At 39.8% G+C, this 15,957-nt stretch overlaps 2 protein-coding genes and 1 long non-coding RNA gene across 3 annotated transcripts in view; 1 reads left to right on the plus strand and 2 right to left on the minus strand.

The window, feature by feature from the left end:
- LOC112403982 (uncharacterized) overlaps positions 1-14,726 on the minus strand; it is a 21,645-nt gene extending 6,919 nt beyond the window's left edge. The window contains exons 1-2 of the long non-coding RNA XR_003004025.1: positions 14,712-14,726; positions 7,986-8,090 (exon numbers count right to left, since the gene is read on the minus strand). This is a non-coding gene — a long non-coding RNA (uncharacterized LOC112403982). The remainder of the gene's footprint in view (positions 1-7,985; positions 8,091-14,711) is intronic.
- Positions 14,727-15,297: 571 nt separating this feature from the next.
- Positions 15,298-15,957, minus strand: part of ZBTB7C-AS2 (ZBTB7C antisense RNA 2) — a 5,091-nt gene continuing 4,431 nt past the window's right edge. Inside the window, 4 exon segments of the mRNA XM_024751699.1 lie at positions 15,298-15,351; positions 15,353-15,451; positions 15,453-15,489; positions 15,491-15,551. Of these exon segments, the coding sequence (XP_024607467.1) occupies positions 15,298-15,351; positions 15,353-15,451; positions 15,453-15,489; positions 15,491-15,551 (251 nt within the window).
- PAFAH1B2 (platelet activating factor acetylhydrolase 1b catalytic subunit 2) overlaps positions 15,695-15,957 on the plus strand; it is a 23,578-nt gene continuing 23,315 nt past the window's right edge. Inside the window, exon 1 of the mRNA XM_024751758.1 lies at positions 15,695-15,827. The gene's annotated coding sequence lies outside the window, so the exon portion shown is untranslated. The remainder of the gene's footprint in view (positions 15,828-15,957) is intronic.

Genomic DNA, 15,957 nt, shown 5'->3' on the forward strand with positions numbered 1-15,957 from the left:
AAAAAAAAAAAAAAAAAAATTAACTCAAAATGGATGAAAGATCTAAACGTAGAAGCTAAAACTATAAATCTCTTAGAAGAAAACATAGTAGAAGAAAAGCTTTATGACATTGGATTTGGCAATGATTTCTTGGATACAACACCAAAACCACAGGCAACAAAAGAAAAAACAAATAAATTGGAGTTCATCAAAATTAAAAACACTTTGTGGGGCTTCCCTGGTGGCGCAGTGGTTGAGGATCTTCCTGCCAGTACAGGGGACACGAGTTCGAGCCCTGGTCTGAGAAGATCCCACATGCCGCGGAGCAACTAGGCCCATGAGCCACAACTACTGAGCCTGCGTGTCTGGAGCCTGTGCTCTGCAACAAGAGAGGCCGTGACAGTGAGAGGCCCACGCACCACGATGAAGAGTGGCCCCTACTTGCCGCAACTAGAGAAAGCCCTCACACAGAAACGAAGACCAGAGACAGCCAAACATAAATAAGTAAATAAATAAATTTATAAAAAAAAAACAAAACACTTTGTGCATCAAAGAACACTATCAACAGAGTGAAAGACAACCCATGGAGTGGGAGAAAATATTTGCAAATACCTGATAAAGGATTAATATCCAAACTACAAAGAACTCCTACAACTCTTCAACAGAAAAACAAACAAACCAATTAAAAATGAGCTAAGGACTTGAATGGACTTTTTCTCCAAAAAAGATATACAGATGGTCAATAAGCACATGAAAAGATGCTCAACATCACTAATCATTAGGGAAGTGCAAATCAAAACCACAATGAGGGGGCTTCCCTGGTGGTGCAGTGGTTGAGAGTCCGCCTGCCAATGCAGGGGACACGGGTTCGTGCCCCAGTCCGGGAAGATCCCACATGCTGCGCAGTGGCTGGGCCCGTGAGCCATGGCCACTGAGCCTGCACGTCTGGAGCCTGTGCTCCAGCAACGGGAGAGGCCACAACAGTGAGAGGCCCGCGTACTGCAAAAAAAAAAAAAAAAAAAAAAAAAAAAAAAACACAATGAGATACCACTTCACATTCATTAGGATGATGAAAGAAAGAAAGAAAAAGAAAGAAGAAAGGGAAAGAAAAGTAAAAGAGGAAAAGAAGAAGGGAAGGGAGAAGGAAGGAAGAAAGAAGAAAGAAGGAAGAGGAAGGAAGGGAAGGAGGGAGGGGGAGGGAGAGATGGAGAAAGGAAGAGAGAGAGATAAAGAAAGAAAGAAAAAAGAAAGAAAGAAAGAAAGAGGAAGGATGGAAGGAAGGGAGAAAGGAAAGGAAAGAAAAGAACAAGTGTTGACAAAGATATGCAGAAATTGGAACCCTTGTGCACTGCTGATGGGAATGGAAAATGGTGAAGCCACTGTGAAAAACAGTATGGCAGTTCCTCAAAAAATTAAAGAATTAGGGAATTCCCTGGTGGTCCAGTGTTTAGGACTCCGCACTTTCACTGCTGAGGGCCCAGGTTCAATCCCTGGTCAGGGAACTAAGATCCTGAAATCCGTGCAGCACGTCCAAACAAACAAAAGAATTACCATACAGTCCAGCAATTCTACTTATGGGTATGTATTCAAAAGAATTGAAAGCAAAGACTTGAACAGATATTTGTACATTCATAGGACCATTATTCACAATAGCCAAAGATGGAAACAACACAAATGTCCACTGATGTATGAATGGATAAACAAAACATGAGGGGGTTTTTTGTATATACATTCAATGGAATATGCTTCAGCCTTAAAAATGAAGGAAAGTATGACACATGCTACAACATGATGAACCTTAAAGATATTACGCTGAGTGAAATAAGCCAGACACGAAAGGACAAATACTGTATGATTCCATTCATATGAGGTACCTAGAAGAGTCAAATTCATAGAGACAGAAAGTAGAATGGTGATTGCCGGGGGTAGGGGGAGAGGAGAATGCGGAGTTATTTTTTAATAGATACCGAATCTAACTTTAGGAAGATGAAAAAGTTCTGGAGATGGATGGTGGTGATAGTTTCACAACAATGTGAATGTACTTAATGTCACTGAACTATACACCTAAAAATAATTAAAGTGGTAAGTGTTATGTATATTTTACAAAAACAAACAAACCAACCAAAAATCCCTCCAAAGCAGAAGCCTGATCTTCTCAATCCTCTCCTTAGGATCTTTTAATGATTTCTGTTTACAGTTAGCATGGGCTGCAAGGCCCTGCATTACCCGGCTGGTGTTTACTTTGCCAACCTCATTTTGGGAAGGAAGAAAGGGAGGTCAGGAGCGATAAAGGGAGGAATCAGAGCTGAGATTCAAATCCAGGTCTCCTGACTCTCAATGATATAGTCTGTCTACTGTAATTACCTGCCTCCTATATTTGTAAGTTAAATTTAATCAGCTAATTAACACCTTAGATCAAATAATTTAACAATTGTTTTCCAATGTGATACCTTGCTGAGAATACAGTCCTTACCTACATAATATGATAACTTTTACATGAAGAAAGATATCCTGAGCAGGTAGCATTGGAAAATAAAAGCAGAGTGGGGAACTGCAGTCAGTTCTGATTTGTTCTAACTGGGGAAGCAGGGGAAGCTTTACAGAGGAAGGGCTATTAGGACTCAGCAAAGCTTTAAGAAGAAGTAGAATTTCCATGGGTAAAGGATGGTAAAAAGAACACTGAAGGCAGAGGACAGCCAGAGAAAAGACAAGGAAAAATACATGAGTGGAGAATGCCTGGGAACAGTCAGGTAGATGGAAGGGTGGAGCAGATGGAGTGTAGACTGGAGGAGTGGGAGATGAAGCTGGGGAGGCAGTTCAGGACCTAAAAGGGAGAAGGGAACTCAAAGCCATGATAAGGAAACTGGACTTTAAGAGAAAAGGAGAGTGAGTCACTGCAGTGTAGAATCAGAGCCAAGGAACCCCAGGAGTTTTTGGTGGAGAGAAAGGGAAAGGGCAACATCATGGGCCAAGTACCTGCATCGGAGCATGTGGGGACTTAGGATGGGGAAGGCAGAAAAGATGGGGAAGAAAAAGGAAGGTCTCTTCCGGACCTATGCTCAGACAGGGAAATTAAGAGGAGGGGACCAGAGACAGGCGCTAGACAACCGTGGTACTGTTTGATGAACTCTCAAGAGTGTAGTTCGCACAGGAAACTATATTAAATATCTTGTGATAAACCATAATAGAAAAGAATATGAAAAAGAATGTGTATATATGTATAACTGAATCACTTTGCTGTACAGCAGAAATTAACACAACGTTGTAAATAAACTATACTTCAATAGAATAATTTTTTTAAAAAAGAGTGTAGTTCGAACCTGGAATCAAGAGACCTTAATGAAAAAAGTAACAGAGGTGGGTAGATCCTAGAGGGTTTTGATAAAGATCTTAGATAATTTCCTTATTTTAGAAATTTTAGCCTAAGTCCTTGAAAATTGCACTAATACCTCTGGCTGACTGGCTATCTACAACAGCAGAGTGAATGGAATAAATAAATAAGATTTTTTAAATCTTATTTAATGTTTATAGGCATATTTAGTTTAAAAGTGACTGGGGACTTCCCTGGTGGCACAGTGGTCAAGAATCTGCCTGCCAACGCAGGGGACACAGGTTCGAGCCCTGGTCTGGGAAGATCCCACATGCTGCAGAGCAACTAAGCCCTTGCGCCACAATTACTGAGCCTGCATGCCACATCTATTGAGTCTGCATGCTGCAACTACTGAAGCCTGCGTGCTTAGAGCCTGCGCTCTGCAACAAGAGAAGCCATTGCAATGAGAGTCCGCACACTGTAATGAAGAGTAGCCCCCGCTCGCCGCAACTAGAGAAAGCCCACGTGTAGTAACAAAAACCTAATGCAGCCAAAACAAATTTTTTTTAATAAAATAAAAAATGACTGAATTAGAAGACATTAAATAATGTTGATACACACCAGGAAGGGATTAGGCAAGGAAAGGCACGTTATTTCACCACAAGAAATAAAGACCATAGTTAGAAGTTAATGACCAGCCAAAGATTTAGGACTTGTGGTAGTTTTCCTAGCTCCATAGGATCATTATGGTGGAAACTTCTTTATGGTACTTAGCTGAAATAAACAGATGGCAGTTGGAGAATTTTACTCTGTGACCCCAATGTAGTGTTAAAAAGAAAGCACTTTTTTAATAAGTCTGGTGTGTTAGGAGGGAAGGCACAAAAATCCAAAATGGTTTGGTGATACAGAAAATCCTATCAAGTAAGAGGGCATAGTGAAGCTCCAAGAGAGCAGAGATCTCTGTAGCCCAATCCTCTAGAAAGTGACCAGCACACAGAAACATTCAGTAAGTATTGTGAAAGAATGGATGGATGCACAGGTATGGATTCTTGGCTTTGTTTTAACTTAGAAGATTTCCAGCAGTGAGCCACAAAGCTCTGAGCTTGGTCCTGAGCTGTTATGTTCTTTTGATTGAAGAAATACAAAGTATGCTTACCAAAAAGCTATCAATAATTAGGGCTGGCGAGTAACACGCTGGCCTTAGAAGAAAATTCCCTGTCAAGTGACTACTTAAATCAGAATTTGAGTAAATATCTGTAAGTTGTGCTATAAATAGATTTCTACATGACTTCTCACCTGAGATGCCTTCTAATTTTCAAGTTCCCCGATAATGATCATGTTACTCCTTATACTTAAGCGCCTGCAAATGTTCCCTATTGCCTATCTACGTAACAATTTCCTCTTTGCAATGCCCTGCTTACTTTGATCCCACTCTCCTTTTTTTTTCAGCACTTTTTTTTTTTCCAGCACTTTTGAAAAGCTTTTTCTCATCCCACACAGAGGCCATGCCTGTTCTACTTCAGTGGTTAAAAGTTTAAATAACTTAAGTGTTGGATTTAGAAGGAACTGGCTCTGAATTCCAGATCTACCACTTGCTGTGGGGCTTTTGGTAAAGTACCTGACTTCTTTCAGCTTTAGTTTTATCATAAAATGGTGATGATGATGATGTGTTTTCTGAGGATTAATAAAGATCATATGGAAGTTCCCAGGACTGTGTCTGATACTTGGTTCTGTCATCTTCTTCACGGATTTTTTCCCCTTCTGTCAGGACCATACTATTCACTGCCTAATTGCTTTTGAATTGTTTCACGTGTTTTCATTTTAGCGTTACTACTAGATTGTTATGAAATCCTGGAGTCTGTAAGCAGGGTCCAAAAAGTTTGACCTCCCATACCTGTAGTACTTGTCTATAAAATGAGACAGCTGGACCAAATAATCCTTTTATCTATGAATTCTGTTATTTCAATATGCCTTTTGTATCCCTGAGGTGGCTTGCACAGTCTGACACATAACTATTTGTTAACTGATTGACTAAAATCTCTTTGTTGTTACTTCTCTCTTTTCTATTTACAGTAGTCATAATATAGTAGTATTAGGATCAATATAGTAGGATCAACTAGGATAATGTATATGAAAGTAATTTTAAAATTTGAAGTAGTAATTATATGTGTATATATAAGTTATATATTTATATATATTATATGTATACATAAGCAGTACATAATATATATAAACTACCATCTATATATATCTGTATACAAATATATGTAAATATATAGATATAGCTAGCTAGATAGATAGATGATATGATAGTTGTAATAGTAGAAAGAATAGTGGTAATAGGACCATCCATGATTTGAGGCAATTCTAATTTATTTACCAGTGTAAGACTGAGGCTGGACTTATGTGACCCCAGGCCCAGCTTATGCTTGTCCAGGGTGATTCTCTGACAGCAGAGAGGTCCCATGTCATTGGGAAATTATTATTTATTAGTTTTACAGCGCATTGTACACAGAATCCATGCTCTGTGTTAGTCAATGTGAAAAAAATAAAGCTGATTCAGGCATGATCCCAATCTGGTGAAGGAGACAGCTAATACGAAGTTATCACCATAATATTTTACTCCTGAGAGATATTAAGCAAGGGAGGTTTTTCTCCTGCTGCCTCTTCTCTTCAAGCCTTTAATCTTGCTGGCCCCTTACTTCTCTCCTTTACCCTCTCTGCTTTATACCTGGCAATTCCTATTTATTCTTTTTGTTTTAATTAATTAATTAATCTATTTATTTTTGGCTGTGTTGGGTCTTCATTGCTGCACGCGGGCTTTCTCTAGTTGCAGCGAACGGGGACTACTCTTCCTTGTGGTGCGCGGACTTCTCATTGTGGTGGCTTTTCTTGTTGCAGAGCACGGGCTCTAGGTGTGCGGACTTCAGTAGTTGCGGCACGCAGGCTCAGTAGTTGTGACTCACGGGCTCTATAGCGCAGGCTCAAGAGTTGTGGCACACAGGCTTTGTTGCTCCGTGGCATGTGGGATCTTCCCAGACCAGGTATCAAACCTGTGTCCCCTGCATTGGCAGGTGGATTCTTAACCACTGCACCACCAGGGAAGTCCTTCCTATTTATTCTTTAAGACACAGTTCAGGTACACAATGCTTCCACTCCCCCCATACCTTACCATCACATTACTAAAGGCCTATCTATAGCAGTTCCTTTTAGCTAGTACATCGTTAAGCAATCAAGAAAAATTAAAAGGGATATTAAAAAGCAAAAAAAAAAAAAAAAGAACCTGCAATTTGAAGAGACAGCGCAAGCATCAAAACCAGACATCTAACCAGAGCTGTTAGAATGATCAGACCTGGAATTTAGAACAACTATGATTAATGTACTAAGGACTCTAAGGGATAAAGTAGACAGCATGCAAGAACAGATGGGTAATGTAAGAAAAGAGATGGAAATTCTAAGAAAGAATCAAAAATAAATGCTAGAGATCAAAAACACTGTAACAGAAATGAAGAATGTCTTTCATGGCTTATTAGTAGACTGGTCATGGCTGAGGAAAGAAACTCTGAGCTTGAGGACGTATCAAGAGAAGTCTCCAAAACTGAAAAGCAAAGAGAATAAAGATTGAAAAAAACAGAATAGAATATCCAAGGACTGTAGGACAACTACAAAAAGTATAAGATATGCATAATGGAAATAACAAAAAGAGAAGAAATAGAGAAAGGAACAAGAGGAATATTTGAAACAATAATGACTCAGAATTTCTCCAAATTAATGTCAGAGACAAAATCACAGATCCAGGGAGATTGGAGAACAACGAGAAATATAGATGTAAAAAAACCTACACCTAGGCATAGCATTTTCAAACTACAGAAAACCAAAGATAAAGAAAAATGCAAACTCCTAGAAAATAACATAGAAGAAAAACCTAGATGATCTTTTAGATATTAATACAACGCCAAGGGACTTCCCTGGTGGTGCAGTGGTTAAGAATCCGCCTGCCAATGCAGGGGACATGGGTTTGAGCCCTGGTCCGGGAAGATCCCACATGCCGCAGAGCAACTAAGCCTGTGCGCCACAACTACTAAGCCTGCGCACTAGAGCCCGCGAGCCACAACTACTGAGCCTGCATGTTGCAACTACTGAAGCCTGCACACCTAGAGCCCACGCTCTGCAGCAAAAGAAGCCACCGCAATGAGAAGCCTGTGTACCACAACGAAGAGTAGCCCCCACTCACCGCAGATAGAGAAAGCAATGAAGACCCAACGCAGCCAAAAATAAATGACTAAATAAATTTTTTTAAAAAAACGCAGCCAAAAATAAATGACTAAAAAATTTTAAAAAATACAATGCCAAAGGCACAGTCCATGAGGGAAATAATTGATAAACTGGACTCCATTAAAATAAAAACTTCTGTACCACAAAGGACAATGTCAAAAGACTAAAAAGACAAGCCACAGAATGGGAGAGAATATTTGCAAAAGACATCTGATAAAGGACTGTTATCCTAAATATACAAAGAACTTTTAAAACTCAACAATAAAGAAACAAACAACCTGATTTTAAAAATGGGCCAAAGTCCTTAACAGATTCCTTACCAAAGAAAATATACAGATGGCAAATATGCATATGAAAAAATGCTCCACATCATACATCATTAGGGAATTGCAAATAAAACAACGAGAATATCACTACATACCTATTAAAATAGTCAAAATCCAGGACTTCCTAGTGGTCCAGTGGTTAAGACTCTGAGCTTCTACTGCGGGTTGCATCTCTGGTGGGGGTAGTTCTGCATGCTGAACTATGCGATCAAAAAAAAAAAAAAGTCAAAATCCAGAACACCGACAACACCAAGTGCTGAGAAGAATATGCCATTGGCTGGTGGGAATGCTAAATAGTTTAGCCACTTTGGAAGACAATTTGGTGGTTTCTTACAAAACTAAACATACTCTTATCATATAACCCAGCAATCATGCTTCTTGGTATTTACCCAAATGAGTTGAAAACCTAGGTCCACATGAACACCTGCACATGGATGTTTAAGGCAGCTTCATTCATAATAGCCAGAACTTGGAAGCAACCAAGATATTCTTCAAAAGGCAAATGGTATATCCATTCAATAGAATATTGTTTATCACTGAAAAGCAATGAGCTATCAAGCCATGAAAAGACATGGAGGAATCTTAAATGCATGTTACTAAGTAAAAGAAGCTAATCTGAAAAGGCCACATACTGTATGATTCCAACTACATGATGTTTGGAGAAGGCAAAACTATGGCGGCATTAAAAAAAAAAACAGTGGTTGCCAGGATTTGGAGAGGGAGGGGGTAGGGAGGAATAGGTGGAACACAGAGAAATTTTAGGGCAGTGAAAACACTGTGTGATATTGTAATGTTGGATACATATCATTATACATTTGTCCAAACCCACAGAAAATACAATACCAAGAGTAAACCCTAATGCAATTTATGGACTTTGGGTAATTATGATGTGTCAGTGTAGGTTCATCAACTAGGGGCAGGACGTAGAGAATGGACTTGAGGACATGGGGAGGGGGAAGGGTAAGCTGGGATGAAGTGAGAGTGGCATGGACTTATATATACTAACAAATGTAAAATAGATGGCTAGTGGGAAGCAGCCGCATAGCACAAGGAGATCAGCTCCGTGCTTTGTGACCACTTAGAGGGGTGGGATAGGGAGGGTGGGAGTGAGACACAAGAGGGAGGAGATATGGGGATATATATATATATATATATATATATAGCTGATTCACTTTGTCATAAAGCAGAAACTAACACACCATTGTGAAGCAATTACACTCCAATAAAGATGTTAAAAAAATAATAAATAAGTTAAAATTTTTTAAATGTAGGTTCATCAATTGTAACAAATGTACCATCCTGTTATAATAGTAGGGGAGGCTGTCCATGTGGGTGGGCAAGAGGTATATGGGAAATCTCTATACCTTCTTCTCATTTTGCTGTGAACCTAAAAGTGCTCTTTAAAAATTGTCTTAAAAAAAATTCAGATCAGGCATCATTTTCTCCTAGACACCTTTTCTAACCACCCCACCTCCTCCTTTCACTTCTTGGAACATTCAATTTTCTCCTCTATCATTGTGTATTGTATTAGAATCATTTGTCCTCACTATCACTAGATAGTGAGTTCCTTGAGGAGAGAAATGTTACCTTACTCATTTTTCTCCCCATTGTTTAGCAGAGTGCCTGACACATAAGTAAGAATTAAATAAATATCTACTGAAATGAAAAGAAATTCAGTGGGCCTAAGATGACTTTGTCAATTACTTGGACATAGCCTTTAAGAATATCCAGCATTTTAAAACATACAAGAAGATGCAAGAAACTGTCTGCCAGAACTAATTTGGACGATGCCCGGTTACCTCCTGTGTTCCAACTTCCCACTGCATTGCAGCCTTTTAGGATTCCAGGTGCTGATTCCTATTCTTGACCTCGCTTCCACCATCTGCTCCCCTCAGCTTTAACCGTCTTCTTTCTTGAGACCTGAAAATTAACCTTGACTATTCATCCATCAAATACTTACCAAAAAATATTTATTATGCCGGGCACTTCCTGGTACTGGGGTTACAAGCAAACAAGGCTCCTACCCCAGAAGAACTCATTTAGTCAGGGAGAGAGACTTGTAAACACATGGGTAAGAGAAAGGTAGACATTGTGATAGAAACAGCCATGGACTATTGGCACTCAGAACTCAGGGTTTTATCTTGAGAGAGACCCTAAAAATCCATGATATAAGGATTTGTCATTTTTAATGAAGTGGAAATTTGAATGAAACTATCTTGAAGGTTGGTGGGCAAGGAAAGCAAAGCACTTAGCCAGATGTCTAGACTGGGTGTGTATTTTGGTCTGGCATTGAGGTTCTTAACTCCTTCTCAAGCACATTGTTACATTCATTACAGATATCAAGCTGATTGTTTAAATTTTTCAGGTACGTTTAATCAGAGAGTAAATGCTATTGTAGGGTTCCCAACTTGGGGTGTTCTCTAAGACCTCCGAAAAATGTTCTTATGAATGTGAAGGATATATGTACTTAAGGATAAATTTATTAAATATATAGACCTGTACAATGAAAGTTACAAAATTTGCTGAGAAAAATTAAAGATGATCTAAAATGATGGCACAATAAACAGTATTCATGAATCAGAAGAGTCAATGTTGTTTTCAATTCTCCCCCAAATATGTATTCAATGTATGCCAGTCAAAATTTCAAAAGGCTTTTTGTAGAAATCAAGAACATGATTCTAAAATTTATATGGAGGGAATATCCTGGCAGTCCAGTGGTTAGGACTCGGTGCTTTCACTGCTGGGGAGCCTGGGGTTCAATCCCTGGTGGGGGAACTAATATCCCACAAGCCACACAGCATAGCCAAAATTAATTAATTAAGTAAAATTTATATGGAAATGCAAAGGACCTAGGATAGTCAAAACAATTCTGAAGAAGAAGACAGCTAGAAGACTTACACTATCTGATTTCAAAAGTAACTATATAGTTACAGAAATTGTGATAGTCTGGTATTGATATAAAGATAGACATAAATATAAATGGAACAGAATATAAGTCCAAAATTGACCCACACATATATAGCCAATTGTCTTACAATAAAGCAGCCAAGATGTCAATAATTCAATGGAGGACTTACCTCGCGGCGCAGTGGTTAAGAGTCCACCTGCCAATGCAGGGGACACGAGTTCAAGCCCTGGTCCGGGAAGATCCCACATGCCGCAGAGCAACTAAGCCCGCAAGCCACAACTAGTGAGCCTGTGCAGCACAACTACTGAAGCCCGTGCACCTAGAGCCCGTGCTCCGCAACAACAGAAGCCACCGCAATGAGAAGCCCGCGCATCGCAATGAAGAATAGCCCCCGCTCGCCGAGAAAGCCCGTGCGCAGCAACGAAGACCTAACGTAGCCAAAAATAAATAAACAAATAAATAAATTGCACCGGAACAATTGGACATCCATATGCACAACAATTAACTTTGTTCTTTCCTTCACACTATGCACAAAAATTACCTTAAAAAGGATTACTGACTGAAATGTAAAACTTAAAGATATAAAACTTCTAGGAGAAAACATGGGAGAAACTCTATTGTATTGATAACTAATAGTAAAGATTTCTTAAATAGAACACAAAAATCACACACCATAAATGAAAGAGAATGATAAACTGTATTTTACCAAAGTTAAAAACTTCTGTTCTTCAGAAGATACTGTAGAGAATTCCCTGGTGGTCCAGTTAAGATCCTGCATGACGAGTGGCATGGCCAAAAAACAAAACAAAAATTAAAAAAAAAGCAAACAAAAAGACACTGTTAAGAAAATGAAAACACAAGCCACAGATTGGGAGAAAAAAATGTTTGAAATAAATACATTGACAAAGAACTTTTGTTCTGAATATAGAAGAACTTTTACGACTCAGTAATAAGAAAAATAACCTCATATTTTTTAATGGGCAAGAGTTGAACAGGCACTTTGCAAAAGAAGATATATAAATGGCCAAAAAGAATATGAAAAGATGCTTAATATCATCAGGGAAATGCAAGTTAAAACCACCATAAGATATCGTAACAACTAGAATGGCTAAAGTTTTTTTAATTGATAATATTGTGTATTGCCAAGGATACAGAGCAACTGGAACTCTCACAGTCTGCTGATGGGGGTGTAAAATGATAAGCCACTTTGGAAAACAGATGGGAAGTTTATTATAATGCTAAACATACACTTGCCATATGACTCAGCATTTCCAGTCCTAGGTCCAAGAGATCCAAGAGAAAGAAAAACACATGTCCACACAAAGATTTCTACATGAACTTCCATCCTCATTTTATTTATAATAAGCAAAACCAGAAACAACCCAAATGCCCATTAACTATTGACTGGATAAACAAATTGTAGAATATCCATCAACAGAACACTACTTGGCAATACAAAGGAGTGAACTATGTACTGGTACACACAACAACATGGATGAATCTTAACATATCATGTTAACAGGAAGAAACCAGAAACAAAAGTTGATTCTACTCTATGATTCTATTTATTGAAATTGTAGAAAAAGCAAAACTAAAGTGACAGAAAGCGGATCAATGTCTGGTCATGTCAAAATGACTCAGGAGCCAACTTGAATGGGATTATTTTGGGGCAATCTGGTTATCAATAAGAAAAATAATTGCAATGAATGAAACATATCAAATGTGTTTCAGTCCATGAGTTTATAATGATATTAAACCACACACACACACACAGTTAAAAAAATATAAGAATATGACAAATTAACAATTTTCAGTTGGGAAGACAAAAATGTTGTTATATAATATGTTCTTTTTTTTTAAATAGATCTTTATTGGAGTATAATTGCTTCACAATACTGTGTTAGTTTCTGCTGTACAACAAAGTGAATCAGCCATATGAATACACATATCCCCATATCCCCTCCCTCCTGAGCCTCCCTCCCACCCTCCCTATCCCATCCCTCTAGGTCATCGCAAAGCAAGGAGCTGACCTCCCTGTGCTATGCTGCTGCTTCCCACTAGCCAACTATTTTACATTCGGTAGTGTATATATGTCGATGCTACTCTCACTTCACCCCAGAAGTAGCACCCGATGCTACTCCCCCTCCCACCCCATGTCCTCAAGTCCATGCTCTATGTCTACATCTTTATTCCTGCCCTGCAACTAGGTTCATCAGTACCAATTTTTTTTTTTTTTAGATTTGATATGTATGCGTTAGCATACAGTATTTTTCTCTTTTTGACTTACTTCACTCTGTATGACAGACTCTAGGTCCATCCACCTCACTACAAATAACTCAATTTTGTTTCTTTTTACCTGCTAAGTAATATTCCATTGTCTTTACATTATTTCTAACAATATCTTGACCTGACCACAAAGATCTTAAAATTGAGAAATAAAATACTTACTGACCATATGGTTACTGATTGAAATAAATCGAGGCAAATGAAAATGCGTTAATTTGTAAGAAAGGGAGTGAAAAAAAATTTTCCTGTTGAAACATTTCTTAATGTTGTTTTAATAATAAATAAAACTCTGAAACTTTTTCTATAAACCATCGGACCTTGCGTTCTACCCACAGAAATTCCCTGAATTCACACTGTGAGTCCATTCTCAGTCCACATAGCTTTTCTTCCTTCTTTTCATGTCTGAAATGCCAGGTCCCCTGAAGTCTCCCAGTTTAATTACTGTAAGTGACGAAATGTCAAATAGTCTCCTAAATTCCAGGCCACTTGGGTGGTGTTTTGACACTCATTCTCAAAGTTCTAGGTTTACATTTGATCATGTTTACGTTACACCAGTCAGTCCATAGACCTTTTGTCAGGGTTTCTATATTTCTTCCCTTTGGGTTGGCATGCAGTCATGAGCGAAACCAGAAAGAATCCGGATGGAATCATTAAACCCATCATCATTAATGGAAAGACAACTTGAAGGGCAAGCTCTCCTGACAGCTTTCAGTCAATTTGTCTCATAGTCAGAAAAAAGCTATTTTTACCTATCACCAGCTGTATGGTGATATGGAAAACTGTACGGAAAACACAGACCCTGAATGGGGCCCAGGGGAAGGGGAGGTTGTGTGTGGGAAGTGAGGAGTGAGATAGTGTTGTATGCCCCAGAATTACGTTCCTGCAAGGAACTGAGGGGATAGTGGAGGCTTAGAGCTAAAAAGAACCTCAGCAATGACCTAGTCCATCCCTTTCTCCTTACACATTAAGAAACAAAGGCTCAAAGAAGTAAAGTGAGCAATAGCCTTCGGAGAAGAACCCAGGGTACCCTGAAGCTTAGTTTAGGGTCCTTTCCACTCTACCGCCTGCATTGTTTAAATGAATTATTTAGAAAGCTAAAACAGACATATTAGGAGACAACATCAATAAATTTCAGGGTTCGGTGACATTCAGATTTTGCCAAAACACTAAAAACTGCCTGAGCCACAGAGGTATTCAAATATTAGCAGAGGCTAGTTTAACCAGCTCTAGTGTTCCCTGGGGCACACTTCCCTTGTTTGTTTATTAATTAAAAAGTTGAAAACAAGGAAGTATAAAGATAGGTCATAGGTTCCACATAGGCACAAATTCAACGCTTGATCATTCATTCCTGGTTGAGCAATACTTAATGAGTGTCTGCTATGCATCAAGGCAGCATGCCAGGTGCTGGGAATCCACACAACAAGGTCTCTGCTCCCTCAGAGCTTAGAGTATAGCAGGGAAGACAGTGTATTAAAAGTAGTAATTACATTAAAGTGTGTTGAGTGTTAAAACTGAAGAAATTCTGGATCCTATGGATTTATCCCTGGAGACTAATTCAAGCTGCATCATTTGAGTTCCCCAAACACAAATTCTTTTCGATAAAACATTTAAAGCAACAAACATTTACCTGCTGGTGTGCCATAAATTGTGTGAACATCTGCAAGAGAATTCCGAGGTAAATTAGCGTTTTATAGGTGGACAAATTATTTTGGATTATATACGTCTGATAAATGTAGTACTATTTGACAGTACAGGTCACCTGAAAAATAATTTGACATATCTTAAAACTTTAGGCTTCCAGGTTTTCACAGTAATTCTTAACGGATTTTGTCTGCAAAACGACCCCCCTGATCATTTTCAGAACTCTGGAAGGCTCTACCAATTCAGACAAGGGTCTTAACGAATCCTATCCATTTTTAAAGGGCCAGCTCAGGGCCCTGCTCCACCAAACGTTTTCATAGCCTGTGTACACCTTTTGCCCCTCCTCTCTGTTATAGATTCCGCATTTATATAGGATTTAGCACATCATCTTTTTAATATTAACTGTGTGTATGTGTATATATATATATATATATATATATATGTCTTCCCCGAAACTGGATGGATCTCTATATAGTATCACCTTAAGTATCACCTTAAGAGGCGGTCATCCAAAATCCATACATTCATCATAGAAACAGAAATTCCACCCATAAATGTAAGGGACTGCCTCATTAACCTTGGGGCCCTATTTCCCTCCCACTGGCAGCCATCTGGTTTATTCCATGGGGTGGAGGAGGAAGCCAGGTTGGCGGGGTGGGAAGGGAATGGCGTCAGTGCGAGGTCACAGCACATTGTCCCGAATGCCATCTCCACACTACGGTGACATGAACGCAGGACTGAGGGATGCAGCCGTAGGAAAGATAGAGGCCCAAGTCACGCAGACTACATGCAAAACGAGGGCAGGATAGAGAACAAAGCGTGGAACCTTGCGGGGCGTGTCAGGACACCCGGGCGCCGGCAGCGAGCTCCCGCAGAAAGAAAGTGGGGAGAGGCGAGCTAAGCCAAGGCCTGGCAGGATGGGGAGGGACTTCCGGAAGCCATTTGCCTGAGTGGCAGGGGAACCGGAAGTGGGGGTGCTGCAGCGGGTGCTGAGGCCGGAGGAGGGACGCGCCGGAGCGGGGCCGCCGGGACTGAGCGAGCGACAGACGCGCCACCCGCCGACGCCGCAGCCGCTTGGGGCCCGCACGGACCCTGTGCCTGAGTGAGTGCAGTCCGGGACTCGGGGAACCGGTGGCTTAGAGGTGGGGGTTGGAAGAGGCTGCGATTTGTTATTGTGAGAGGCCCGCGACCTCCCCTCCCCCACCCTGCCGGCCCCTCCCCCGCGCCACCCC

Source organism: Neophocaena asiaeorientalis, unplaced genomic scaffold (assembly GCF_003031525.2).
Source record: "Neophocaena asiaeorientalis asiaeorientalis breed wild unplaced genomic scaffold, Neophocaena_asiaeorientalis_V1.1 scaffold479, whole genome shotgun sequence".
Classification (NCBI taxonomy): Eukaryota; Metazoa; Chordata; class Mammalia; order Artiodactyla; family Phocoenidae; genus Neophocaena; species Neophocaena asiaeorientalis.